The sequence below is a fragment of the Rutilus rutilus genome (assembly GCF_951802725.1).
Source record: "Rutilus rutilus genome assembly, chromosome: 10".
NCBI classification, from domain to species: domain Eukaryota; kingdom Metazoa; phylum Chordata; class Actinopteri; order Cypriniformes; family Leuciscidae; genus Rutilus; species Rutilus rutilus.
The window spans coordinates 18,270,680-18,298,043 of NC_140215.1; the positions used below are offsets into that span (position 1 = coordinate 18,270,680).

The 27,364-nt window shown below is 38.1% G+C and overlaps 1 protein-coding gene across 1 annotated transcript; it reads left to right on the forward strand.

Moving 5' to 3' along the window:
- Positions 1-1,802: 1,802 nt before the first annotated feature.
- htr2aa (5-hydroxytryptamine (serotonin) receptor 2A-a) lies at positions 1,803-23,079 on the forward strand (the record flags this gene model as incomplete). The annotated part of the gene is made up of 3 exons (XM_084420577.1): positions 1,803-2,271; positions 15,251-15,451; positions 21,402-23,079. The coding sequence occupies 3 exons, from the start codon at positions 1,803-1,805 to the stop codon at positions 22,205-22,207; spliced, it is 1,476 nt and encodes a 491-aa protein (XP_084276703.1). The 3' UTR covers positions 22,208-23,079.
- Positions 23,080-27,364: the final 4,285 nt, after the last annotated feature.

A 27,364-nucleotide genomic window follows, 5' to 3' on the forward strand; every position in this document is an offset into this window, starting at 1 on the left:
CGAGCTGAAGGAGATAAATCTGTCATATGGCGAATTTTCTCTGAATTTATACTCTTCAGCCACGCCTATTTTGGAGCGCTCAGGTTGGCAAGGTGCCAAGCGCTCCGATTGGACCGTTTACCTTTGCGGATTCGCCATAGGTTCGTGCAGTTGCCGCAGCACAGCCTATCAGCTCGCTCTATCGAGCTGTCATGCTCTCTGCTGTACAGCTGCAATGCGTTTTAAAATAAAGGCTTCAATATTCTCAAGAAAGGAGTTTTCCCATAGCGTTTGCAACACAGTACGAGAGAACCGTTCTCGTAAGGGAACTCAAAACTCAATATTTGCGCATTGTTGTCTGAGACGAGGTTTACTGTGTGCGACTGAGATGAGTGCACATAAATCTTCAGACAGCATGTGCGAGTTTTCTTTCGCGTCTTTTTGTGCTTGACTGTTTAAATTGGCAAGGATGTGTTTAAACTAAAATTAATTTAGTTTAAACACAGATAGCAATGTGTGCTGTTCAGGTCTCACCTCTGCGTTCTGGTGATGACAACATAAATGGCTTGTCATATATTAGAGCATTTGTAAACTTTGTTCAATAGGTTATAGCCAACGGCACTTCTATTGAACAAAGTTTACAAAGATGACTTTTTTTGTCCACGTTTTTTTCTGGAAGCCAGAATGTGTATCCATCGACAGTAACATACATATGTGTGTCGGTTTTACGCATTGTTATTTTCAACAAACCATATTATAGATATGTCATCAGATTTAAGATGAACTGTGGTGCAAGTGCCTGCCGAACCGTGGGTGGAGAACAGTACGGTTTGATTTTTTTTATTGAGAACCGTTACACCCCTAATAGATGAACAGATAGATAGGGGGATAGATTGACAAGATAAATTCATCGATTGATATAGATGGACAAATAGAGGGATAGTTAGACGTTTAGATATATAGATGGATGGATAGATGATAGAGGGATAGATAGACGTTTAGATGGATGGATGGATGAATGAATAGATGGACAGACTGATAGATGGATAGACATGATATTATATTCCAGCAGTCATGATATTTCAACCTCTGAAGCATATTTATTTTCTCAAGGTAAGTTTGTGTTTTTTATCTTTGTCTGAATGTTTTCCTAGTCTTGCCTGCTATTTCCATCAATCACATTTTCTTTGGGCCTCAAGAAAGTGGAGTGTGTGTATTTGTGTCGCCTGTCACATTACATAAGCTCCCTAATTCATCTTGGTAGTTGCAGATGCAGGTGGAGAAGAAAGATGGAACACCTGAGGAACTTTCACTAAACCTCTGACTCACACTTCTGTCTCTCTCTCTCTCTCTCTCGCTCACTCTCTCAGCACAGCTGGATTGAACAGAATGATCACTGACTTGAGAAGGACCATACTCTGCTAGCTCACACAGCCAAGAGAGAGCAGAGAGAGGGAGCGAGAGAGAGAGAGAGAGAGAGAGAGAGCGTGCTCAACTAGCAGGTCATCCAGCTCATAAAATCTGACAACGAGAACAGAGGGGAACAAGAAGACTTCATTTAACAGGCACAACACACTGAGCGTTCTGAAATGCACGGATTATGGAAACCACGTTTTATCTATACACCTCACATTTCCAATTTTCAGGCTTTTTGGTGACAGTAAAAGAGTAGCAGGAAGACTTCAGGAGTGTTTTCAAACTGGACAGAATGAAGCAAACCTCTGGACTCATGGCTGTATGAAAGATGCTATGAAGAAAAGAAGGATACATCACCTCTAACTGAACTTGTTTTTGACAGTCTATCAGTGTTAATAAGGGACATTATGAACTTGCATGCCAACATTTCAAAACCTGTGTCCAAAAGCATCTTCACCTCTTCGAACCTGATGCCCTTTGACCCAGACACCTGGACACCGAGCACGGACATCATGCTGGGTAATGTGGTCCGTAACAGTACGTTTGGCTGTAACAGAAGTTGGGCTGATACAGAAGAATCTCTCCTGCCCAATCTATCCATCAGCGGCACTTCCAGTGAAAGGAAAGAACCACTGTCATGGCTAAGGTGCAATGGCGAGACGAGTAAAGAGGAGTTTGTTCGGAAAAACTGGGTTGCGCTGCTGATTTTGATTGTGGTCATTGTTACGGTTTCTGGAAACATTCTAGTAATCATGGCTGTCAATCTGGAACGAAAACTGCAAAATGCCACCAATTACTTTCTCATGTCACTGGCAGTGGCAGATATGCTTCTGGGACTTCTGGTCATGCCTGTCGCCATGGTGACCATTGTGTATGGTGAGTCTGCTTTGATTTTGACAGCTGCAATAGGTGTGTACTGTTGTGATTGATTATGTAGGCAGTGATGTTTGGATGTAAGCTTTCACTTACACAGTGTTGAATGTTCTTGCGCAATTATGAATAACAGTAATGTGTGGTGATATAGTATTGTCAATGTCAAAAGCCATGGTTTGTATCAATCAAGTTTCAGTAGTTTACTACTAGTGATTTGAAACCATATGAAGAGTTATTGCCATATGAGTTTCCACTAGAAAAGTTGGAAATTAACTTATGGCTAATTTTAATAGGGGACAGAAGAAATTTTCCCACCTCCTACTTGAAAATAATGACTGGAACAGTGCTCGGAAGTCAGACATGGATTAGATTAGACTGATCAATCCTGACCTCAGGGAGAAGCGTCATTTGATATGTCAAAGATGGCGGGCGACTTTCGAGCATAGCGCGGCGTTGTTTGTAATGTTGTATTTAAAGGTTGTTTTTGTTTTGTTTTTTTTGCTGTTTTTTTGTAGTGACCGCAAACATTTCATGTTCATGACTTTTGTTTTTGCCATTATTGGCCTAATTGACATGAGTTGTGGCACTGTCTTGTGGTGTATTTGGATATTCCCCTTCCAACTTCCATCAAAAACATGATTAGAGCGGTGAAAGTGTGATTTCTAGGGATGCTGCTGCTTGTCAACATTGGAAATACCAGTCTATTACATCTAAAACATTTTTTTACACATTTATGTTTTGCTTTATATTTTTACAAAGGCTATGGTCAAATATTGTTAATGACATGTTAATGTTACGTTTTAACAATAATACATTATTTGAAAATTAGCACCATTCAGAATAGGATTTGACTGTTTGATTCATATTGGGATCGCATATACACACAATGTTTTTTGGTTGTCTTCCGGGGGTTTGTTTACTTTATTGTTTACATAATTTATGTTTGATAAAAACACATTAGTAGTAGCACATCCCTAGTGATGGTACAGCCTTGAGACAGACGTAATTGGACTAGACAATTTTTGTACCCCAGTAACCCTTTGAATGATAATTTACTGTATAAAATCGTAATAAAAACCTTCAGAGAAAACTCGTTATGCACATGAACTATTTCTTTATTTCTTCAATGTAACAAATCTAAATCAATCAAATCCCCATTTTATACTTGAAAAACTGTTTGAGTAAAGTAAGGTATATGGTGTAATAGCACAGAATTTGAAATGACTTTGAACATGACTGCAACATACAGTATTTGTGGCATTTAATGGCAGTTTTCTAACTTAGTACTACTATTCTGAACCACAGTTTAAGGTATTTTAAATGACAAAAAGGTTTTGATTCACTGGTTTTTCACTGTACTGATATTTCTTTTTTCTATATATATACAGGGTCATGTTTATTTATCATTTCCACATTGTGTTGTTAATTTTGATTCATTATCTTTCGTGTTTCATTAGGGAAATGCTAATTTCTGTGTAATTAGTTATTTGTCTACTTAAAGTGGATGTGTTAATTGATCATTAGTGGCCTTGTATACACTGACGAGTGTATTTTCATGCAAAGGGCTGGCTGGATGACATTGTAGATTATTTTAATTGCTCCTCTATTTTATAATGAGTCCAAACACATAAAAAATGCATGGTTTAGCACACAAGCTTTTATATTATGATGGAGTTTGAAGGTGTGTTTACTATTCGAATGTGTTTTTCAGATGGAGCTTGACAGTGAAATGTCATTGTCACGCTGTATTTCAGGCTGTTATCAGTGTGCTGAGGCAGCCGTTTTGAAGAACTCAAAGAGACAGAGAGGTTAAAATCGCACAAGAGTGTGCATGAGAGAAACATGCCACCCTCTTCACCGTTTCCATCCCGCTCCGTCTCTCTTCTGCTCGTCTGTCCCCTCTAGATACTGTATGCAGTGGGAAGTATTAGTACTATTGGTCAGACTGTGGATGTGAATGAATGACATCATGTCACGGTTTTAGGACAGAGTCACATGTTATAGCTAAAACCTTGTTAACATTGCAAGGTATGTGTGTGTGAGTAAAATGACCTCTGCTGCTTAGTAAATGCATCTGTTAAATGGTCAAACAAAAGAATCCATTAAAGGTGATGATGTGGAGGGAGAATTTTGAGAGAAAGTCTAATTATTTTCTGCTGCGTAAACGCTGGACTGATGCTATTCAAATCCACTGGATGCTGGGGAGATTTGATGCTGAGCATCTTTGATCACCAAAATTACATATTTAAACGTTTTTTCCTTGAAATTTTCTTCTTCATGCCTTAAAATCGCTTGAATGTAACTCTACACCCTTGTCTCATTAAGTATACATGGTTCTCTGAATATGCAAATTAGCCCCACCTCCATTCACTCACACCAGCTCAGAGATCCACTCGTTGATGATCACACGTTGACGTGATTGATTACAAGGTAGTTTGTGACGTCAGAAACACCAGCGATTTCAAACTGCGTTTTTGAGACTGTCTTTGGTTCACTGCATTTTTAAGGAGAAAATACTCAGCAATGGTGTTGATTTATGAATTTGCACATGGTTTGTTTCAAAGCATATTAAAAACACCACATAGACATATAAACAACATTAAAAGCTTGATTTTCACCACAGGGGGACTTTGAGTATGTTTTCTTTGAATCCTGGCTGGCTGTACATTTTTGGTTTTATTGTGCAGGACAAATGACACTATTGTTATTTTGCCTGTTAATTGGCTTGATTAAACTCTTTGTCCTTGTGTTTGAGTCACAATGTCTGTTACATACTCCTTTTCTTTTTGTCTCACATGAATGCATGTGCATACACAAACACATATTTTCCGGAGAATGTTGCAATGAATTATAGTTTATATAATTTTTTTCCCCAAAGCTGAACAATTGGTCTGTGAGTTTGTATAGGATTACTTTTAAGAATATATGCAAAATATTGTGAATTAATACTATATTTAGAGAAATTATTTTGTTTAGTTAAGCTTTGGCACATAACTCACCGCGGTAGGGATGCACCGATATTACAATTTTTCCAATAATCAATCATTATTTTCATATTAATGTTATATTAATACATTTTCATGCATATTTTATTAACATTTTTCAATTGTAATATTTTCATATTAAAATTATTTATGGTTTTGTCAAAAAAAAAAGAAGTGAATTTAGACATCACAACTTCATAATGTACAATATGAAAAATAAATGTTCATTTTGTGATTTGCTAAAGATTACATTGTTATTAAATTACTTGTGTTTAAATTTGATTTACTTTAAGTGAGCGTTAGATCACAGCCAAGTTAATCTAAATGTAAAAGTAGGGAAAATGAGCTGCACAACTAAATATCCAATATTGATTGATACAATAAATTCAGAAATCTAATAAAAGTGTGTGTAACCGATGGTACTGTTATGTTGTGCATCCCTATATAACGGTGTTATTGTAGTACTATTTATATACTATTATAATACATATTAATATGTTGAATTAGCTTTTTTTTTTTACTTTAAATTTTAGTCATTTTGTTCTATTAATCTTATACTGAATCATGTGGCTTGTTAAGGAGAGGTGTGCAATCTTTTTGACTGGCAGATAAAAAAATATATATATTTTTTTACATAAATGTAATTTTAGAAGCAATCACCCAGCAACCACTCAAAACACTCTAGCAATTGCATAGCAGAATGCTAACAGCCACTCAGAACACCCTAGCAACCGCATTACAATGCCCTGGCAACCAAACACAACTCCTTGGCAAGTAACAAGTTTTGCACAGGAAAGTGTCAATTACATTTTCTTCAGAAAATTCAGAAAAAAATGGTCTTGTTCAGAATAAGCTGTTTGATCAGATAATAATTAGTGTGTTTTTGAATTAATAATGGGTGGATTCAATAGGCAGCTGCTCTGTATTGTTCCAGCACTGACCACATGCAGACACAGAGGAAGGAAGCTACAATCACTATAATATTATGGGCTGCTCCCCCACTTTAAGACTTCAGAACAGTGTATTTTAACACAGATTTTCTGATAAAGAACATTGCATGTACACAAACATTCAAGAGACATACACACACATTGAGATAGACTCCAATAAGGGTATTTCCTGATGGACAAATGTCCTTTATCAGAGACTTGGCCTGGGGGATAGTGCTCATGCTTCAGCACGGTTGCACAGTTGGAGGCAATGAGTTTCAATCTAGCTTGTGTCATTTTATATCTATTATCTATCCACTCCCTTCAGCTTCCTGGCAATTATTTTTTGTACTATACAATAAAAAGCTAAAAAGTGTATTTTTTCCTTAAAAATAATTTTAAAAAGGGTTATAACTGGAAGGGGGAAACAAATTGTGCCTGCTGATAGTGGCATTTATTTAAATGGATAGTTCACCCAAAAATGAAAATTATACCATGATTTACTCACCATCAAGCCATCCAAGGTGTATATGACTATCTTCTTTCAGACGAACACAATCAGAGATATATTTTAAAATATCCTGGCTCTTCCAAGCTTTATAATGGGAGTGAATGGAGGGTGAGATTTTGAAGCCCAAAATAATGCATCCATCCATCATAAAAAAGAATCCATATGGCTCCAGGGGTTAACAAAGGCCTTCTGAAGTGAGGAGAAGTTTTTGTAAGAAAAATATCCATATTTAAAACTTGATTAGCTATAATAACTAGCTTCCGGCAGACGGACATACGCATCGATTTATGGTGGAAGAGTAAAGGCCTATTTATACTTCTGCGTCGAACTCACGCCGTAGCTACGTCGTAGGCTATGTGTAGCGCGCGTACCCTTCAGCGTACCCTGACGTGCACCTCTCCAAAAATGTAACAACGCATCAACTCTACGCGGACGCAAACGCTGATTGGTCTGCTAGGACCGCTCCCTCGGGTTTCACATGCTCCCTCTTCAAGTGTAATTGCGTGTCAACGCGGACAACGACGCAGAAGTATAAATGAAAATCAACGCGTTGCCTACAGCGTAGAGGCTCCGGCGTAGGTCCGACGCAGAAGTATAAATCAGCCTTTAAGCCACTCACTTTCACCCTATTGTTGGTCAATGTGGTGAGTTCGCATGACCACCTTGTACATGAGGGAATAACTGTGCGGACCAATTTCGCCTTCACGGCAAACTCCCGAACTCGCAAATTCCTACTAAAATGACCAATCACAGCGCTTGCGTCCGCGTAGAATTGACGTTACATTTTTGGAGAGGTACGTGCACGTCAGGGTACGCGCGCTACGACGTAGTTATGGCGTGAGTTCGACGCAGAAGTATAAATTGGGCTTAACCCTTGACCTGACGCATGACGCAATGAAGAACGCGGAAGTGCAGAGGATAGAGCGAAACAAAACACTGGTCACAAATTAAAAGTCTAAAACAAGAAATTTTAAAGAGAAATGTCAGAGGATTTCGATATAAGAGAAGAGGAGCTTGAGTTTGCCACCCAGCCATATTTGTTTAAGCCGCGAAAGGCATCTAAGCTTACGATACTCCTACTTCCTACCTCATACATCGCGTCAGGGGTTACTCTTGTGGCGCAAGTCGACTTGCGCATCCGTACGGTCATCTGCCGGAAGCTAGTTATTATAGCTAATATTATTTTTCTTACACAAAAAAGCTTTGCTTCAGACGGTCTTTATCAACCCCCTGGAGCTTTATGGATTACTTTTATGATGGATGGGCTGGATGGATGGATGCATTTTTTTGGATGGATGCATTCCATTCACTCCTGGCATACTCTCATAGGTTAACTCTGCTTGTACTTATTACATGAGGGAATAACTGTGCGGACCAATTTCGCCTTCACGGCAAACTCCCGAACTCGCAAATTCCTACTAAAATGACCAATCACAGCGCTTGCGTCCGCGTAGAATTGACGTTACATTTTTGGAGAGGTACGTGCACGTCAGGGTACGCGCTACGACGTAGTTATGGCATGAGTTCGACGCAGAAGTATAAATTGGGCTTAACCCTTGACCTGACGCATGACGCAATGAAGAACGCGGAAGTGCAGAGGATAGAGCGAAACAAAACACTGGTCACGAATTAAAAGTCTAAAACAAGAAATTTTAAAGAGAAATGTCAGAGGATTTCGATATAAGAGAAGAGGAGCTTGAGTTTGCTACCCAGCCATATTTGTTTAAGCCGCGAAAGGCATCTAAGCTTACGATACTCCTACTTCCTACCTCATACATCGCGTCAGGGGTTACTCTTGTGGCGCAAGTCGACTTGCGCATCCGTACGGTCATCTGCCGGAAGCTAGTTATTATAGCTATTTTCTTACACAAAAAAGCTTTGCTTCAGACGGCCTTTATTAACCCCCTGGAGCTTTATGGATTACTTTTATGATGGATGGGCTGGATGGATAGATGCATTTTTTTGGATGGATGCATTCCATTCACTCCCATTATAAAGAGCCAGGATATTTTTAAATATATCTCCGATTGTGTTTGTATAAAAGAAGATAGTCATATACACCTTGTATGGCTTGATAAGACTGGATGGCTGTTTGTAATTTGCTGAGTGTTTCACATCATTTACATAAGCCATAGTGTTCTCCACCTTCACATTATCATTTGAGGGAATGTCTTTATAGAGACATTTCATGAGAACTAATGATGAAACAACTAGTCATGAGGATTAGTGAAACACTACTGAAATCTCCACCGAATTACTTGTAAACACAGACTGATTCCACTGGTCTTAGAGAAGAGCAGAGAGGCTGAAGTGCTTTCAGAAGAGAGGAGATGACAGAGCAAGCGAGAAACTGACACATGGGACAGAGATCTTTTAGTCCATGAGAATGGGATCACAGCTGAAGCAGCAGGGGTGATAAAATCAGAGAGGAACTCCTATTGAGTCTCAGCGATGCACTGACGTACTAGATTTGTGACGAAGCACGCTCTGAGTAATCCAATGGTAATCAGAGCTGTTTTATAAATAGCAGCGCGTGTTTCTAACCCATTATCTGAACAGGTAAGAATAGCTACGTGTGTGTGAATCAGGGCCATTATCTCTTGGAAGCAAAGGAGCCAGTGTCTCCTCAAAAAAAGATTCCTTCCTTTTTCTTTTTTTTTAAGTAGTTAAATGCATAAACTTGATGTGACTTGGTTCTAATGAATGTGAATTATGCGAATGAAGCAATAAGCCATTAGAGGCCATGTGTTATAGTGAGTATACTATGGGTAATGAGAATTAATATGATAAAGACAGACACCAGTGTCTTCGCTGTTCCTCTTTCTTTTAATTTTTTCATAGAGTGACAGTTAGGGAAGCTAAAATAAATATCAGAAAACACACAGACACTAATTTCCCCCTGATTCTCTAAACCTCTCAATCTCCCAAACGGCTCCACAGCAGAGCTCTGGCATAATACACCGCCATGTCATGTCACCATGACGATGGATTATTCCAGAACAACACACAAAGCTCAATAGCTGCCGTTAATGCAGCATTGATGGTTCTCTGGCACAGGTGGTCTCTAGGTTGCCACGGCGCTCACCGACTAAAAAGAGAGGAGTGACTTAATGAGCAGCATGAAGGGCTAATGACGAGCATCTGTGTAGACACTGAAACATATCTTTAATTTCATTCTCATTAGGGTCGTGGCCATTTCAAGCACATGAAACCTGTGCCACATCAGTAATGGCTGCTTAACTATTTTCTCTTAATCATACATCATACAGCATGGTACATCTGGGGTGGGTTATAATATCTTTTTGGATGGTTATGGATAGTCATCATCACTTTGGGGCAGTTGTGGCCTAATGGTTAGAGAGTTGGACTTGTAACCCGAAGGCTGCAGGTTCGATTCTCAATACCGGCAAGAAACAACTGAGGTGCCCTTGAGCAAGGCACCTAACCCCCAATCACTCCCTGGGCGCCGCAGTGAATGGCTGCCCACTGCTCCGGGTGTGTGTTCACTACTCACTGCTCCTTATATGTGTGCACTTACTTGGATGGGTTAAATGCAGAGGACAAATTCCAAGTATTGGTTACCATGCTAGGCCTTCACGTCACTTCACTTTCTTAAATGTTGCGTCCACCATTTCAACTCAAAAGCCTGTGTCTTATCCACTAACCACCCAGAGTTCAGTTTAATCAGGTGCTGACTGTGCTGGAATAGCACTGCAATGTACGGATTCAAATTAGATCATTGTCATTCTTTTCAGTACATTCCTTTCTATGTAAATTAGGATTATAAATTGTGCTTCATTCAAAATATGCTATTTAAAAATAACTGCACTTTTTGCCTGCCACAATCAGCTTTGCAAAAGGAAAAGCGATTTCATTTTCTATTGATCAGGAGAGCAGTTATTCATCAAATGATGGAGAAGAGCGTTATAAGGTGTACAGTTCCAGATGTGTGGTGTTGAGCACATTTAAAGGAAAGTGAATAATAGTGGCACTAAACCAATGCAAACAGCATGTGCAAATCATTCTTAATGCATTTACCCCTAAATGATTATAAGGTTTAAAATCAATAAAGATATTTGGTTTCCTAGTTTAACCCTCTCTTTCATTACAAAAAGGGCCATTTGTGATTCCTAAAGGCACAGAGGTGTTGATAATGATCAAGATCTAAAGGCCAAGATGAGTATACATAGCCAGCAGCTATCACCCTGTTTCCCAACACTGGTTGTCCATTAAAGCTAAGCAGGGTTGAGCCTGGTAGGAAAACCAGGTTGCTGCTGGAAGAGGTTTTAGTGAGGCCAGCAGAGGGTGCTCACCCTGTGGTCTGGGTCCTAACTCCCCAGTATAGTGATGGGGACAGTACTGTCAGAAAGCACCGTCCTTCGGATGAGACGTTAAACCAAGGTCCTGACGGTCCTGACTCTCTGTGGTCATTAAAAATCCCAGGATGTCCTTTGAAAAAGAGTAGGGGTATAACCTCATCATCCAATTTGCCCACTGGCCTCTGTCCATCACCATTGCCTCCTAATCATCCCCTTCATCACTCCACCTCCTCTCCACCAATAAACTGGCGTGTGGCATTTGGGCGCAATATGGCTGCCGTCACAACATCCAGGTGGATGCTGCACATTGGTGGCGGTTGGGGAGATTTTCCCCCTTCCATATGTAATTAATTGTAACAAATTATTATTACGTTGGGGGGTCTGCTGCAGTTTGTCATAACTTTTGTGCTGTCTACTGTAATCTTAAAATGTAATCTGCTGATTTGCTTCCGCTCACGTTGACTTTTTTAACACTATCAGTTAGGTTTTAGTTTTGGTGTAGGGTAGGTGGGATGTTTTTCAAATGCGATAGAGCATTATTAGCACCACTATTTCCAAACTGCATAATACGTTGCCATATTCACGTTCATCTCTTTCGGTTAAAACTTAACACATATTTAGTGGCACTTACTGGACATTTCACTTTGAAAGTGTCATGAAACCTGATGTCATCTTTTAGAAATATCGCCACAGGCTTGTTTTTCCAAAGAGACTGGATTTTATAATAAAAAAAAAAAAAAAATACAGTCATCATGTATTGTGTTCTTGTATCACATTACGACACAGCAAGTTTGAATCTGTGCAAGTACAAACTTTGGGGAGTTTAATAGCTCCTGGTCACTGCATGATTTTTGGAAAAAAAGGCATCAACATTCTTCAAAACATGCATCCAGTCATACAGGTTTAGAATGATGATGATTGATTATGGAAGAATACAAATTTTTCTGTTTCATGACAAACAAGAGGTAAGAGGCAGCGAGAGAGGTGTGTGTGGGTAAGGAGGGAGAGATTAATTAGTCTGATAGATTCAGGGCTGTTTAACGAGGCAGAGGATGAGTTCAGGAAGGGTCAGGGGAAACGAGGTGAGCCAGCGGTATTGTAATTATCCATCTACCAACACCAACGCACACACAGAACCACTCCTCGTGACATTACTGCGAGTTTCCTTCTTGCCTCAGGCAAATGTCATAGACTTTTTTTTTTTTTTTTGGTGAAACAGTGATGCACATAATCATGCCCTCAGTGGTCATTTCCCAGGCATCGGGCTCAAATCAGTGCTTACAAGAAATGCATTTCAAAATGTGCTAGCACTCTTAGAGTCAAGTTTTTGCAAAGACTTGTCATTCAGCTTGCTGAAATCTTGGGCTTGTGGTCAAAAGGGAAAGCTTTTAAGGCGGTAGTGCTGTTTGTCAGTGTGTGTATTCATAGTTGATGTTGTCAGAGAGGCTGTATGGTTAAATTCAGTGTGCTATTTGTATATAATTTGTTATAAATATAACCTAACCCTAACAGAAAACGTCCTGCTATTTACAATTAAAAACAATATTTACTTACCTATGCATTTCTTTCTTCTGCTGAAAAGAAGATATTTTGAAGAATGTTGATAACCAAATAGTTTCAGTTCCTAGTGATTTCCATTGTATTTTTTGTTCATACAATAAGAACCAAAACAGTTTAGTTACCAGCATTCTTCAAAATATCTTCTTTTGTGTTTCAGAGAAGAAAGTAAGTCATGCAGGTTTGGAACAGCATGAGGGTGAGTAAATGATGACATAATTCTCATTTGTGGGTGAACTATTTCTTTAATATACTGTATTTTATAACGTTTTTTTTTACAAATGACAACATCCCAGAAAGGAGGTTTTGTCAGATTTAGCTCATTTCTGGGTACAAATTTGGTTAAGTAGGTACACATACACTCATACACACTCACTGCTTTCCTTCAGCCAAATCAGGCTATTATCCTGCATGGCTAGATAACGTTTGGCTTTCATCTAAAGCAGAGGCACAAACACTCTAAGGATTTGAGGGAATTTGTCAGGTTTTTGTTGGGTCTCTCTGTATTAAACGCTGAGTATTACCCTTCAGCAAATAGGGCGTCCCCTGAGCCTGTGCCGATGAGCAACTCCAATTAGACAAACTGTCTGAAGGGTTTTAAATCGAGTCTTTGCCCTTCATTGTTTCTGTTTCCCTTTCAGTCACAAGCACAAACACCAATGCCATTTTGTATTAATGGATTATTAATTAGCCTCTGGTTTTGATGCGGCATCTCGTTTTTAAGCTTTATTGAATAAAGCCACAGCTGGCAGAAGCCTCGCGGAGAAAGGGATGACGTTCTTCATCTCTATTCATAAGCACCTCTTATGCCTAGCAGTGATTGAACTTTTATTCGTTTAGTTCTTTATTTTCTTTTTTGTGCAACTTTCATCAAGACTTTGATTTTTATTTATGCCATGATGCATACCACTACATCAAACAGTGCCCCCCATCTTAATATTTTCTAAAAAGACCTTCATCTCTTCATATCATAAGCCCTGATCCTCTCTCTCTTTCAGCCCATGCTCTAATCACTTTCCATGCAATGGGGTATAAAATAAGGCCTGAAACTCTGTTTGTCTTTTCAATAAATAGGCATTGAAATGAAGGGCTTAACCTTCTAAAAATGTTGATCATCAAGCTCAGAAGACCTTATTTTCTGTGTGGTTTGATGTAATAAGTACTGGAATTTCTTACTGAAATTTGGGACATGAATTCAATTTAATATAGTCTAAATACAGTTTTTAAAGTCTTATTTGTGTGGTTTTAATTTTTGGTAATTAAAATATGCTTGCATTAATTTAGTTTTAAATTAATTATTAAAATAATTAAAATATAAAAAAAAAAAATGAATAAAAAAATGATAATTGCATATATTTTTACTACAATGAGTTTAATATCAGAAATTATGATTAAAAAATATGTATCATATTCACAGAGAATGGCAGTAGTTTCAGTCTGTGTACAGTCACATGGGTAATACTGCCTAAGTTTATGTTTGAGTCGTGATGTTCATAGTAAAAAGGCATCTATCTTTAGCTAGTGTGTCACCCAGACTTCTTTTTGTACCTCAATAGATAGTGAAGGCAGGAGAGCGTGGGAGATTTACTCACAATTTATCTCCCATGCTGCTGCATACGTTTATCCCACTGCAGTCTGAATTTTAGCAGATTTTTCTTCTGCAGAGAAAATCTGTTTTTGAGCGGTCTTGAACTGTATAGAAACCACAGGTTTTCAATCACTTTGAAAGAACACAGTAAACACAACACACACAGGGAAACAAATATAATAATGTGGCTCTGCTGAGGTAACAAACAATCCAATAACAAACCTGAGTAAGTTCTGATGAAGAGTGCTGTTTCTGAAACTCAAGTGTGTGATTGTGTGCTCTTTGTTTTGGTGATTGATGGTCTTTATCTATTTCTGCACACAAGCTCTGTATATTCATTCACCTACATAATCATTCTTCCCTTCATTTCCGGCAGCTCCTCCTCCTGTTATCCTGTCACCCATTTCTTTTTATGTATTTTTCTACCTCATTTCCTCTTTCCAAAGTCTATTATCTTTGTGGCACTTCATTTGTGTTGGCTCTTTTGGCTTTGCCGTCGTGCTTCATTTCAAACTTTTGTTAAGATGACAAAAAACAAACAAACAAAGAAACTACTAGTGAAAGCACTACAAATAAGAAAGTACTTGACAATAACGGCAAATTCCTGTAAATGTATTATTAATTCAACTTTTCTCCCCTTCATGGTTTGTGTCTGTGTGTGTCCTGTACAAAGTGCCAGGAGTGTTAATAATTAACTTTACAGTTTCAGTCTGGTGAATGGTGGATGGTCATTTTCTGCCTGACTGCCCACAGCGGAGTGAGTTAACTCTATTGCACTTACAAAACTGAACTTACTCTTCAGGATGGATGGCAGACAAACAAGCTGATAGACAGACAGACAGACTACAATATTGCTGAAATGAGTATTGTAGAAATTAAACTGTTTTTCATCATCGTGTCAACAGAAAAGTCTCATCAGTCATGACCCTCATGCTTTCCAATGAAATCACTCACTTGAGCTTAGTGGACGAAGCCCATTAAATGAACTCACAGGACTCATTAGTATGCAATAGAGGAAAGCCAATGTTTCTAAGCCTTTTGTTGTCAGTTTTATTAATTCGGTTTGATTTTCTGAATGTGTTTCTCCTCTTCAGGTTACTCCTGGCCCCTCCCTGCATCACTCTGTCCCGTGTGGATCTACTTGGATGTTCTTTTTTCCACCGCCTCCATCATGCACCTGTGCGCTATCTCCCTGGACCGTTATGTGGCCATCCGGAACCCCATCCGACACAATCGATCAAACTCACGCTCCCGGGCCCGGGCCAAAATCACGGCGGTCTGGACCATCTCTGCAGGTAGTGTGATGTGAAGCCATGAAGCCATGAAGCTGTTATGAACAGGATGTCATTCTGCCTGATGAGTCATGACTCTGATCTAATGTATATTCATGATAACATAGTATTATCCTCTGACTCTGCTTTCAGAATTTCCTTATTAGAAAAAGAAAAATGTCTGGTAACGCTTTATTTTGATGGTCCCTTTTGAACATTCTGTTGACTATAAGTAACTTTGCAACTACATGTCAACTAACTCTTATTAGAGTATTAGTAGACTGTCTGCTTAATATCGGATAACTCTATTGTGATGATCCTCCAAAAAACATTCTACTAACTATAAGTAACTTTGCAACTACATGTCAACTTATTCTAACCCTATCCCTACCAGTCTATTAATACTCTGCTAACACTCTAATGAGAGTTAGTAAACATGTAGGTGCAACGTTACTTATAGTCAACAGAATGTGTTAAAGGGACCATCAAAATAAAGTGAAACCAAATGTCTTTATTGGTTTGAGATGACCAAGGCTGTTTAGAGACTCTACTAAAAAGAAGAGTGATCCAAAGAGGGTTTAAATGTTTATGTGTAATAGGGCTGTCACAATATCAGAATTTTCACAACACGATTATCTTGGCCAAAAGAAATCACGGTAACAATATATCGCGATATCTATAGAAACATATATCTGTATATACTGTATATGCATACATATACACACACACACACACACACACACACACACACACACACACACACACACACACACACACACACACACACACACACACACACACACACAATAATATATAAACACACATATATATTATATAAACAAAAACTTTTATGTTAGATGTGATTAATTGATTTGACAGCACTAATAAAAATACAACAAAAATATTCCTCTATAGATATTTAAAGTTAACATACTATAATCCATATGTTTTAATCTGAATGAGCAAACTTTTGGACTAAGGATGATTTGACACGAAGGTGGGTGAACAGGTTTCTGGTATTGCCCCCTTTTTGTACTCGCTGTTGATCGACAAGTCCTGCAGATCGGGGTGTCTAACGACTCATTTTCTCTAAATCCAAAAAACTCCCATACTGGTGAGCTTGCTTTTTTGAAGTGTGGGTAGAGACTCTCCTCTATCTTATCGGATGACATGATTTTGTCTTCCACTTTATGACAGATGGCAGCGTTAAAGTATGACGTCAGAACTCGAAGTCTAAAAAGTCTAATTCGCTGCTGGTTCCTTTGAGATATTCCTATATGGGGTTTTATAATGAGATTTTTCAATTCATGTGTAAAATAAAGTCTGTGGTAAACATAACTTGACTGTACTTGTTTTGTTCTGCAACGTAAATTACACACATCCATAGCGAAAATGCAATTTTTTAAGCAGTTCGTTTTTGAAAACGTCAGTTTTTAATAAATAACTAGATAAGACTGCTTGGGGTGTGAGTGTGTGCAGTGTGCGTTGTAGGACAAAACGTCAATGTATCAAGTTATGTTTACCATTATATTTAACACATGAGTGGGAGAGAGAGCTTTTTTGAGCACAAGTTGGATATCTGTTAATCAGAAGTAAAATTGCAGCAATAATTAGCTATAATATAGATTGGAACTGAGAGGCAACAATGAGACCTGCAGTAGTGACAGCACCTTCATTAGTATCCTGCTGAGTATGTCAATGAGGAAAAATAATTGAGAAGAGGGAAAAAATAGCATAATAGAAAGATAAAAATGAATGAATTTTACAGGTCTGGGTTATTGAATGCTGAAGACATGAATAATTCCACCATGCACAGTGTCATTTCCATCACATCTCAAATCAATCTCTGGTGGAAATGACAGTGATGGAAATGAGAGTTTAAACATTTGCAGAAGAAAATAGCTATGGTATTAGCCTTAGCAAGATGGAGCCACCATTTTACAGATCGTAAATACACACAAATACATTTTCACAAGTACTTTTCAAGCTTTCTTGGAAATTATTCTCAATAAAAATATTGTTCACGAGTGACATTTACCTTAATGTTTCTTTGATTTCCCTTTGAATTTTTATTCCATGTCATGTTACGTATTTAATCTCACGTACTCTTCACTAAAAGTGTTGTTGCCTTGGTAAATAAGTACACTAACCTTTGATAAAACAATATTATTAAATCATTGATAAGTGATACAGAAATTTGTTTAAAAATGATATGATATTTATTCATTTATTTATTTATTTAGAGACTGTCATGTCCCTGTCTGTGACAAAAAAAGTACCAAAAGATAAGGAAGGCATGGAAAGACAGTTGTATATATGACCTTCATATAACAAAAGAAAAAGAAATCTATTAGTTTGAATAAAAATCACCCTCTGCAGTGCCCGAAATTGAAGAAAGGCCCAAGCTCTGATCTTTTTCAAAATGACCTCAAACCATGCATGCAGCGCAGACAGAAATGAATTATTATGAGCAGAAAATTTAATAAAGTGCATCCCACAATGACATTTGCACCACAGTAATGCAAAAAGAAAAGCAAAACAGTGTAATGAAACACATTTATAATGCAAAGCAATATAACTACAGTCCATAGAACTATTTAAAAAATATCTACACTAATAAAGCAGTTAAACTGTGCCGGTACACTTTTGGATAGAGCTTCAGTTCCCCGAACTCCAGTCCCATGCCTCTGCCAGATTCAGACTGGTCATAGAGCTGAGAGCTATAGTGTTGCTTTAAAGTGATTAGTAATTATGTATCGTTTGGGGATCAAAGAAGACCTACTAACATTTCAGAGATTAGGGCTCTTTGAGCATGAGTCAGATGCTTTTCAAAGAACAGCATGTCTGGTTGGTAAGACAAAAAAGTGCTTTTGTAATTATCACTGGAAGAGGCGCATGCCACTGAGATGCGTAATTATCTGTCTTCTGTACTGGAACATTTTATGGATTTAATTTTTCTTGCATAAAAGCATCCATCCATCCATCCATTCATCTGCAAACATAACAGATGAACTATCCCCCTTCCTCTCCATGTTAAACAGCTCTTAATCTGCTTTATAAGGCAAGACATTACAAACAAAACCAATGTTTTATCGAGCACTGGTCAATTTTGAGACTTAAAAGGGTTAGTTCACCCAAAAATGAAAATTCTGTCAGTAATTACTCACCCTCATGTTGTTCCAACCCCGTAAGACTTTCGTTCATCTTCGGAACACAAATTAAGATATTTTTGATTAAATCTGAGAGCTGGATCACTCCTCCATAGGCTTCTAAGGGATCGAAACTTGCTGGCCCAGAAAATGTATTAAAGAGATCGTTAATATAGTCCAAGTGACTCCAGTGGCTCAATCTTAAGTTTATAAAGTGACGAGAATACTTTTTGTGCGCAAAAACAAACAAAAATAACGACTTTATTCCACTTTTCATTTCCTTCTCTCTGGGCCTCGAGTCTTTTCACGTAGTGTTTAAGCGTAGCGCGTCTGTGTTGCACGTCACCATGTAGGCTCACTATTGGCCGACGCTGGTCATGTGTGTGATACGTGGTGACGTGCAACACAGACGCGCTACGCCTCATGGAGGAGTGAGACAGCACTCAGATTTAATAAAAAATATCTTAATTTGTGTTCCAAAGATGAACGAAGGTCTTACGGGGTTGGAACAACATGAGGGTGAGTAATTACTGACAGAATTTTCATTTTTGGGTGAACTAACCCTTTAAGCTATTTTGCTTCCATAGCATATATTCTTTTTTTGGCTGTTGTCAGTGCTTTCTGATTTATAAAAAGAGACATCCAAAATAAAACATTTTACTTTTAATATATCAACAAAATGAAACAATTCAATTTAATGTTCAGCTCATCTGCGTCTTTAAACATAATATTTTAGAAAACTTGCAATTCAAAACAATTGTCTTAATGTACTGTGATTTATCAACTGGGGCAGTATGGTGATGTCTAGTTAAAATTCACATGTAGTGTCTTGCCTTCAAATGTCATCACATAACATCTATAACTGAGATGAGGATGAGTGCTGTCAGTGGATTTGAGCAAAGCACCATGATCTCCATTTACATTATAATGCTGCTTTTCTAACTTTTCCAACTCTGTGTACTCTCATCTCCAGGAAAGAATGAGAAATAGGATGTCAGAGGAGGTTGATAGTGTGTAAGATAAAGTAACCCCACTCAGTTTTAAAGGAGAAACCTTACCGATGTATATTTTTTTTCTCCTCATATTCCTTTTAGATTTTGACACACATAGTCATCCAAGGCTCTCGGTTATCCATAGATTCACAACCAATTCCAGATCCATCATCCAGTGGCACGGGGTCCATCACGGCACCCCCCGCCTTCCTTACCAGCTCTGTTTCCCCCAACAAACCCCAGAGATCAGACACGATTTGCAGAGATTTACTGTTGCCATGGAGATGGTTTGTCACCATGGCAGTTTCACTGAAAGTTTGTCCTTGAGCGATACAAGCTTTCCATTTGCAAGATGCTAGCGGAAATGAGAAGTATATCATATACAGCGTTATACAGAACTGAACACTAATGGTCATAAATAGTTGTGTTGTTGAGTTTACGGTTCTAAACTGTTATAGGCAATGAGAGAAAAAAGTCCCATCAATTACTGTGAAGTAACCCGAAGGCATGTGACAAAGATGGACATTTTCGCTGCCTAAGCATTAGCAATATATCTTAAGTAGAATAATATGAGCATGTCCTTCAACAAGAGATCCATCAATCACAGGGTTCACATTGAGCCGCACAGCATGTTTTTAATAAATATACGCCACCTGCGCTCTCAGTTTAAAGCAGTTTAATGATTTGTAACTAAATTATGTATTAGTGCTTGAAACAATTAATATAAAGTGTTTACACTTTATTATGAGCCAAGAGCTATTTAAAGATTATCATCTCTTTTGAAACAAGATGTGATAATAGGGGATCAGACAGAATCTCTGCTGTGTGTGAGACTGTTTTTCCTTTGAGATAAGAGATGGTTCATGGACCAAAACATGTCTTGGATGTATATGTGTTAGTCAGGTGTTTAAGTGATATTCCTTTACATTAACTCTTTCCAGTCCAAATGAATAGCATATTGTGTGTCATCTTTAAAATTATATGTAAACCACACTCTTTATTAGCATATGTAAATAATAATAATTATTATTATTATAATATAAATAAATAAAAAATATATATAATTATTTGTATTATATATGTATTATTTTTTATTCATATCTATTACATTTTTTGTATTTAAGGGCTGTTAATAAATAATAATATTTATTATTATTATTTTTATTGTTGTTATTACGGGTATAATGCCAAATTGGCAAAATGCATTACGGCCATTGAAAATGAAAACAAATTAACTGCATGTTAACGTGCTTTTATGAAAACGCTAGGCTATTATTTATAGCAAAATTATATTTAACACATAACACAATTACCATATGTTGTGAAAACTCTTTTTTTTATTGTTTATTAAATTGTAATATTGATTTATTATTATTATTAATCACAATGAACCCCATTTTGATTGTAAATTTTACATAAATTATTTTACCATGATTTACTGATAAAAAATAATAATCACAGAACAGTTATAATGTCAGAATTGCTAATTGCATTAATGCCATTAAAGAGAATAATGAACTGCATGTTAATTTGTTATCTATGAAAGTGCTATTTTTTATAGCACTATACAGTATATTAACTTTTATTTATTTATGCCTGCTTGGACAAATGGACCGTGAAAGGGACATAAATAGAACAGCTGTATGTGATATGCCATAGACAACTGCAGGTCACACAACTTTACTGCTTTTGTGTTTTGTGTGAAATGAGCAACTGTCATAATTTCTTCTCTTTTGTTTAGTTTTTTGCCACCTTGTTTTTTTTTGGTCTGTCACAATTTCTGCAGACTAAACTAAACTACAAATGCACTTTCTTCCCTCTGTCTTTCTGCAGGCATCTCCATGCCGATCCCAGTGCTGGGTCTGCGCGATCACACCAAAGTTTTCAAGGATGGAAGCTGCCTATTGACAGACAATTCGTTTGTGTTAATTGGGTCCTTTGTGGCCTTCTTCGTGCCATTGACCATTATGGTGGTGACCTACTTCCTGACTATCAGCGCTCTGCAGAGTGAGGCCACGCTTTGCCTTGACCAACTGGTGCCCAGGCCCAGATGGAGCGCAGGATTCACTCTGAACTTCCTCCCTAGCCCATCGTTCTCGCCCTCAGAGAAGAAACTGTTCTTGCGGCGCTCGTTGAGTCGCGAGGCGGGGACAGAGTCGGGGGTTGTGATGCCACCTTTCGGAAGGCACAGCGTACAGTCCATCAGCAACGAGCAGAAAGCCTCCAAAGTTCTGGGCGTGGTCTTCTTCCTGTTCGTGGTCATGTGGTGTCCCTTTTTCATCACCAACGTTTTGGCGGTGGTTTGCGAGCCGGTGGCGTGTGACGCCGATATAATGAACGGACTGTTGAATGTGTTTGTGTGGGTCGGTTACCTTTCCTCCGCCGTTAACCCGCTGGTTTACACGCTCTTCAACAAGACTTACCGCTCGGCCTTTGCTAGATACATCCGATGCCAGTTTCACGAAGAGAAGAAACCACTACAGCAAATTCTGGTCAACACCATTCCACCGCTGGCCTATCAGTCCACACACATGCCGCTCACTGGATCAATAGGCAATGGGAATTTCTCTCTGCACCTTCCCAATAAAAACCACCATCTGTCCAAAAGCCGCAAAAATGAGAGCGTCAGCTGCTTGTGAATTCACTCAATGAACTCACAAATGCCAACCGTAACCCTGGATTGTCTTCTGGGTTCGTGTTTGGCATTCTATCCTTCTTACCTCAATCAGCTCAGATTGGTCTAAAGTATTAGTATTCAAATCCCAAATGCATCTATGAACAAACAGCATCACAGTCCATGACTTGATCACAGGGCAGTGATACTGATACATCAAAAGACCTTCGTCTGACTGGGATCGGTCCTTAGTACCATCGGTGTCAGTTGAATCAATGGGATAAATAAAAATTGTATATAAGTGTTAAGTCAGAGTTACGGTTTGATGTCAAGACTTTTCATTTTTATGTAGCACTTTATATTCCAGAAGGCAAAGTCTAAATTCATGGGAGATCCGCTGTGTTTTGTTTACAATGTCAGGTTTTTGAAAACAATTGTGGATAAAATTTGTGATGTGACTAAAGTTTTGTACTGCGTCAAACGATTGAGATGCTGTCGCCTCATTCATATAAGCTGATGTGTGTGCCGCTGGTTTATCATTTTACCATACATTTGCATTCAATGTCATGGAAAAGAACTAAAAGAATCCTATAGATTCTGTTTCCACTTCAGAGTAAAAAAAAATCATTATGTTTAAAATAAGAAATAAAGTCAAACTGTGAAATGTAAACATGTGAGATACACTACTTTTCAAAAGTATGGGGTTGGTAAGATTTTTAAATATTTTTGAAAGAAGTCTCTTATGGTCACAAAGGCTGCATTTATTTGATCAAAAATACAGGAAAAACAGCAATATTGTAAAATATTACAGTTCAAAATAACTTCTATTTTCTATTTTAAATAATATATTTTAATATGTGATTTATTCCTTTGATGGCAATGCTGAATTTTCCAACACTAACCATTGTCAGATTTGAAGTTCATTGAAAACATGCTTTTAAGATCAACGGTAAGTTTTTGGTTTCGCATTCAGGGTTACATGGCAACACAGAGAGCGATCTTGGGACCATTTGTGCATCTCCTGAGGTTCATATCTCAGCACCTTGTGATCAGCACCTTTCTGATTCTATTTCCAGTGTCTGAATTGACAGCGGTGTTGTTGTTGTTATGGTGACGGTCATAAACTTGTTTGCAGATATTGAATGAGTCATCTCTGTTTCATGTTTCTGAGTGGATAATTATGTCAGGTATATATATATATGTTTGCTTATCTGCCCTCATTCCAATATATCATAGATATTTTGAATCAGCTTGAGCACTAGAGCTGTAGATGTTCTGAAGAACACTGAGCTACAAATGTTTTTCTACCAGCCTCTGCATTTATCAAGTCCACCGCTTGGCCAGAATGGTCATAATTTGGCTCTGTAACAGACAGGTGGCCATGACAGTTAGCACATGAAGTTACATTAATCCACACTGCACATGTATGTACTATGTAAAACACAAGGTGACTCAGTAGTGTGCAGAATGTGGCAAAATGATATCAGAGGACTACAGAGCTGTAAAATACAGAAATTAGCATTTTCATAAAACCATGGTAGATAAACATGACTATTCTACAAGTCCATAGAAAACTCTTGAGGGAACAAATTCGCTGCTTCCTAATTCGAATACTATAGTATGCCAAAAACAGAGTAGTATGTCCGAATACACAGTGTTCAAAAAACAGTAGGTGAAAAGTAGCCGAATGACCTACTACTTTCGCAGAGATTTTGAAGTACCGACAACATTGCATTTTATCCAGGGGGGCAGGGATTTGTATTATTTTGAAGGTACCCCCGGGCGCCGCCATTGGCTAGCGGAACCCCACCTGCTGTTAGCATCCCATTGACTTCCATTCATTTTGGCGTCACTTTGACAGCGAATAACTTTACATCTGAGGCGTTTAAAGACTCCATTTGTCCATTATTTATTTCTAAAGAAACACGAAAATGTATAAAAGGCTCCATTACCTTGTAGCTTACGTTATGGCCCTGTAGAAGCAGTTTTTGTAAAAGTAGGCTAACGATTGCGTCACAGCCACGCGACTCTCTGTCGCACAGTAGGAAATTACCGTATGGACAGGAGGAGAAGCTCGCGGGCAATCGGGAGGACGTCGAGGCAAAATGACAAAATAATTAATCAGAACACCTACAAAAAGTTTCTCCTGCTCCAAGATCATGGACAGCTCCTACTCACGCTCTCCGTCTCTGCGAGTTTCGGAAGGTAATGATTCAGATTGATCTTGGCACAGCTACTAGAAGACAGACGGTTTGCTCAAGTCACATCTACGTCGTCGAGCTCAGTTTGAGTCTGCGCAGTATGCTGGACCCCCAGGAAGTAAGAGTTTCTAATTGGCTTCACTTTGTCTCCGTTGAATCCAATGGGGTCGCTGTGTCCATTTCTTTTACTGTCTATGATTTTATCCCATGAGGCCACTGGAGAGGATTTGTGAATAGAGAGCCTAAGTCCCTCCCCTCCGCTTCCGGCTCATGGGACCTTATTTCGGAAAAAATATGTACGGTAGTCAATGGCGAGAGACAACTTATCTTTTTATTCCGTCTGAACTGTGCCCTGAATTACACATATGATGTTTGTCAATTAAAAAGATAATTATGAAAGTCAAGAAAGTCGCAGTTTGTCATAAAACAGAAGAGTAACATTTAGTTTTATGTGAAAATCGCTCAATGAACTACATCTCTCGTCTCGCACTATGTACGTCACCAACATGCATCGTATGTGTGCAGTCTGGTACAAAACATTCAGGCATGACGGCGTAACGTTACGATTATAATGTAAGACTATAGAAAAAATGACAGATGTTAGCTTCAGTAAAGTTAGCTTCATTCATTGAGAGAAAAGGTATGACGTCACATGTGCGCCTTTTGGGTTTGTAGTCTTTGTAATTACGTATTTTCACAGTCTTATACCTCAACAGTTTTACATCAAACTGCGACTTTCTTGACTTTAAAATGTATCTTTTAAATTGTGTAATTCAGGGTACAATTCAAACAAGATCAAAATATTTGTGGTCTCTCGCCATTGACTACCATACAATATTTTTCCGAAATAAGGTCCCGTGGTGGTCCACCGGAAGGGGAGGGACTTAGGCTCTCTATGGCGAAGCGACGCAATTGACGCGGTAGGTCACATGACAATGACAACATGACTAATGTAGTATGTCCAAATTTAATTCATGCAACATACATTCATACTATATATACTTAAACCACATGTAGTACCTATCATACAGGGACGTTTCCTGCGAGGCAGTGTCTCAAAAAAACTGCATGAGGAAATAATCGAAATTACAAAAATAAAACAGGGATAATTAAAAAAGGGGATAATTGAGACTGAATGAGGGAAAGGCACATGAGAGGAGGGCAGGAGGCAATGCCAATGATTGGATATGATTGATTCGTGCGATAAACCCCGCCTCTTGTTTTCGTGAACATTCTCGAATCGGCCTGAATGAAGACATGGCGTTAATTGGAAGAACAATTAAAAAGCAAGTAAACAACTCAGCCATTTCACCGCTTTATGTCATGTCAAAATCAAACTTGAAGTGAAAACCACCCTGGTGAAAAACAAAACAAAAAAATGCTACTTGCAGCCAGACTAATTAACAGTATAGGCCTACCTCAAGTGTGTTAATGATTAGTTCACTTGAAGTGTGCTATTTTGAAACAACTAATTTTGTACAAAGTATGTTTTAGTTGTAATTAAATTGTAGTAAAGCATAACTTTAAGTGTATTTAGTGTACTTTTGTGTACTAAATTGGACCAACTTCAAGTATAGTATACTTTAAGTATATGCCTATGTAGGGACTAATTACATGCTTGATTACTGATATTAAAGTCCGCGTGAACCGGAAGTTGCAAACGACTTTTCTCCAGTGTTGTGACGTATTTTCAAGTGAAACAGAATATTGAACAGAGGGCAGGGTTTTACTCTAGCGCTCCTCCTCTCCATCTCTCGCTCATTACAGACTAACGCTTTGAGGGGAGTGGTTAAGCGTTTCCCAAACCAAGCCGTCAAACCTACGTCATCAGAGAAGGGACGCCATTCCAGACTGGAAGTAACTTTTCAGACTTTGATTAAAGATTACGACGGCAAACAATTTTTCTGTGTATTAACTTGCACGAATTAATTGTTCACCACAAGTAATATGCGCTAGCAAAGTAAATAGGGTCGATTTTGATTTCAGTTGGACTTTAAAGTGTACTTTATTTGTGTAACAAGTACTTTACAAATTCATTACGAGTGTCTTCGAAACATATAAGCAATATACCATAAGTGTATTTATATATATTTTTTTTTTATTTGTAAAAAAAAATATTTTGGGCATCTTCGCCTTTTATTAGGATAGGACAGTAGCTAGACAGGAAGTGAGGTGGGAGAGAGAGAGAGAGGAGGACGGGATCAGGAAAGTATAGGCTCATTAATACATTTGGCTTATTCCAAATACTACAAATTGCATACTTTGTCTTCAATAACAAATGCACATTATTAGACAAATAAACCGTAGCTAGACTTTATACAAAATACTATTGTATACTATAATGTATTTTGAAAGTATACTGTCAATGCATTGTTACAATGATAATTTCCAGCACACAGTTAAATTATACCTAAAATATATTTTTAATAAAGTGCAAATAAATACACTTTTAAAAAATAAACTGAATTTTCGCTTCAAGTATATTTTTCTAAAAGTACAATTATTTTAAAGTGTGTTAAAAGTTGTATTGTGAAAATAGGTAAAAGCATGATGATAATATACACTCACCTAAAGGATTATTAGGAACACCATACTAATACTGTGTTTGACCCCCTTTCGCCTTCAGAACTGCCTTAATTCTACGTGGCATTGATTCAACAAGGTGCTGAAAGCATTTTTTAGAAATGTTGGCCCATATTGATAGGATAGCATCTTGCAGTTGATGGAGATTTGTGGGATGCACATCCAGGGCACGAAGCTCCCGTTCCACCACATCCCAAAGATGCTCTATTGGGTTGAGATCTGGTGACTGTGGGGGCCATTTAGTACAGTGAACTCATTGTCATGTTCAAGAAACCAATTTGAAATGATTCGAGCTTTGTGACATGGTGCATTATCCTGCTGGAAGTAGCCATCAGAGGATGGGTACATAGTGGTCATTAAGGGATGGACATGGTCAGAAACAATGCTCAGGTAGGCCG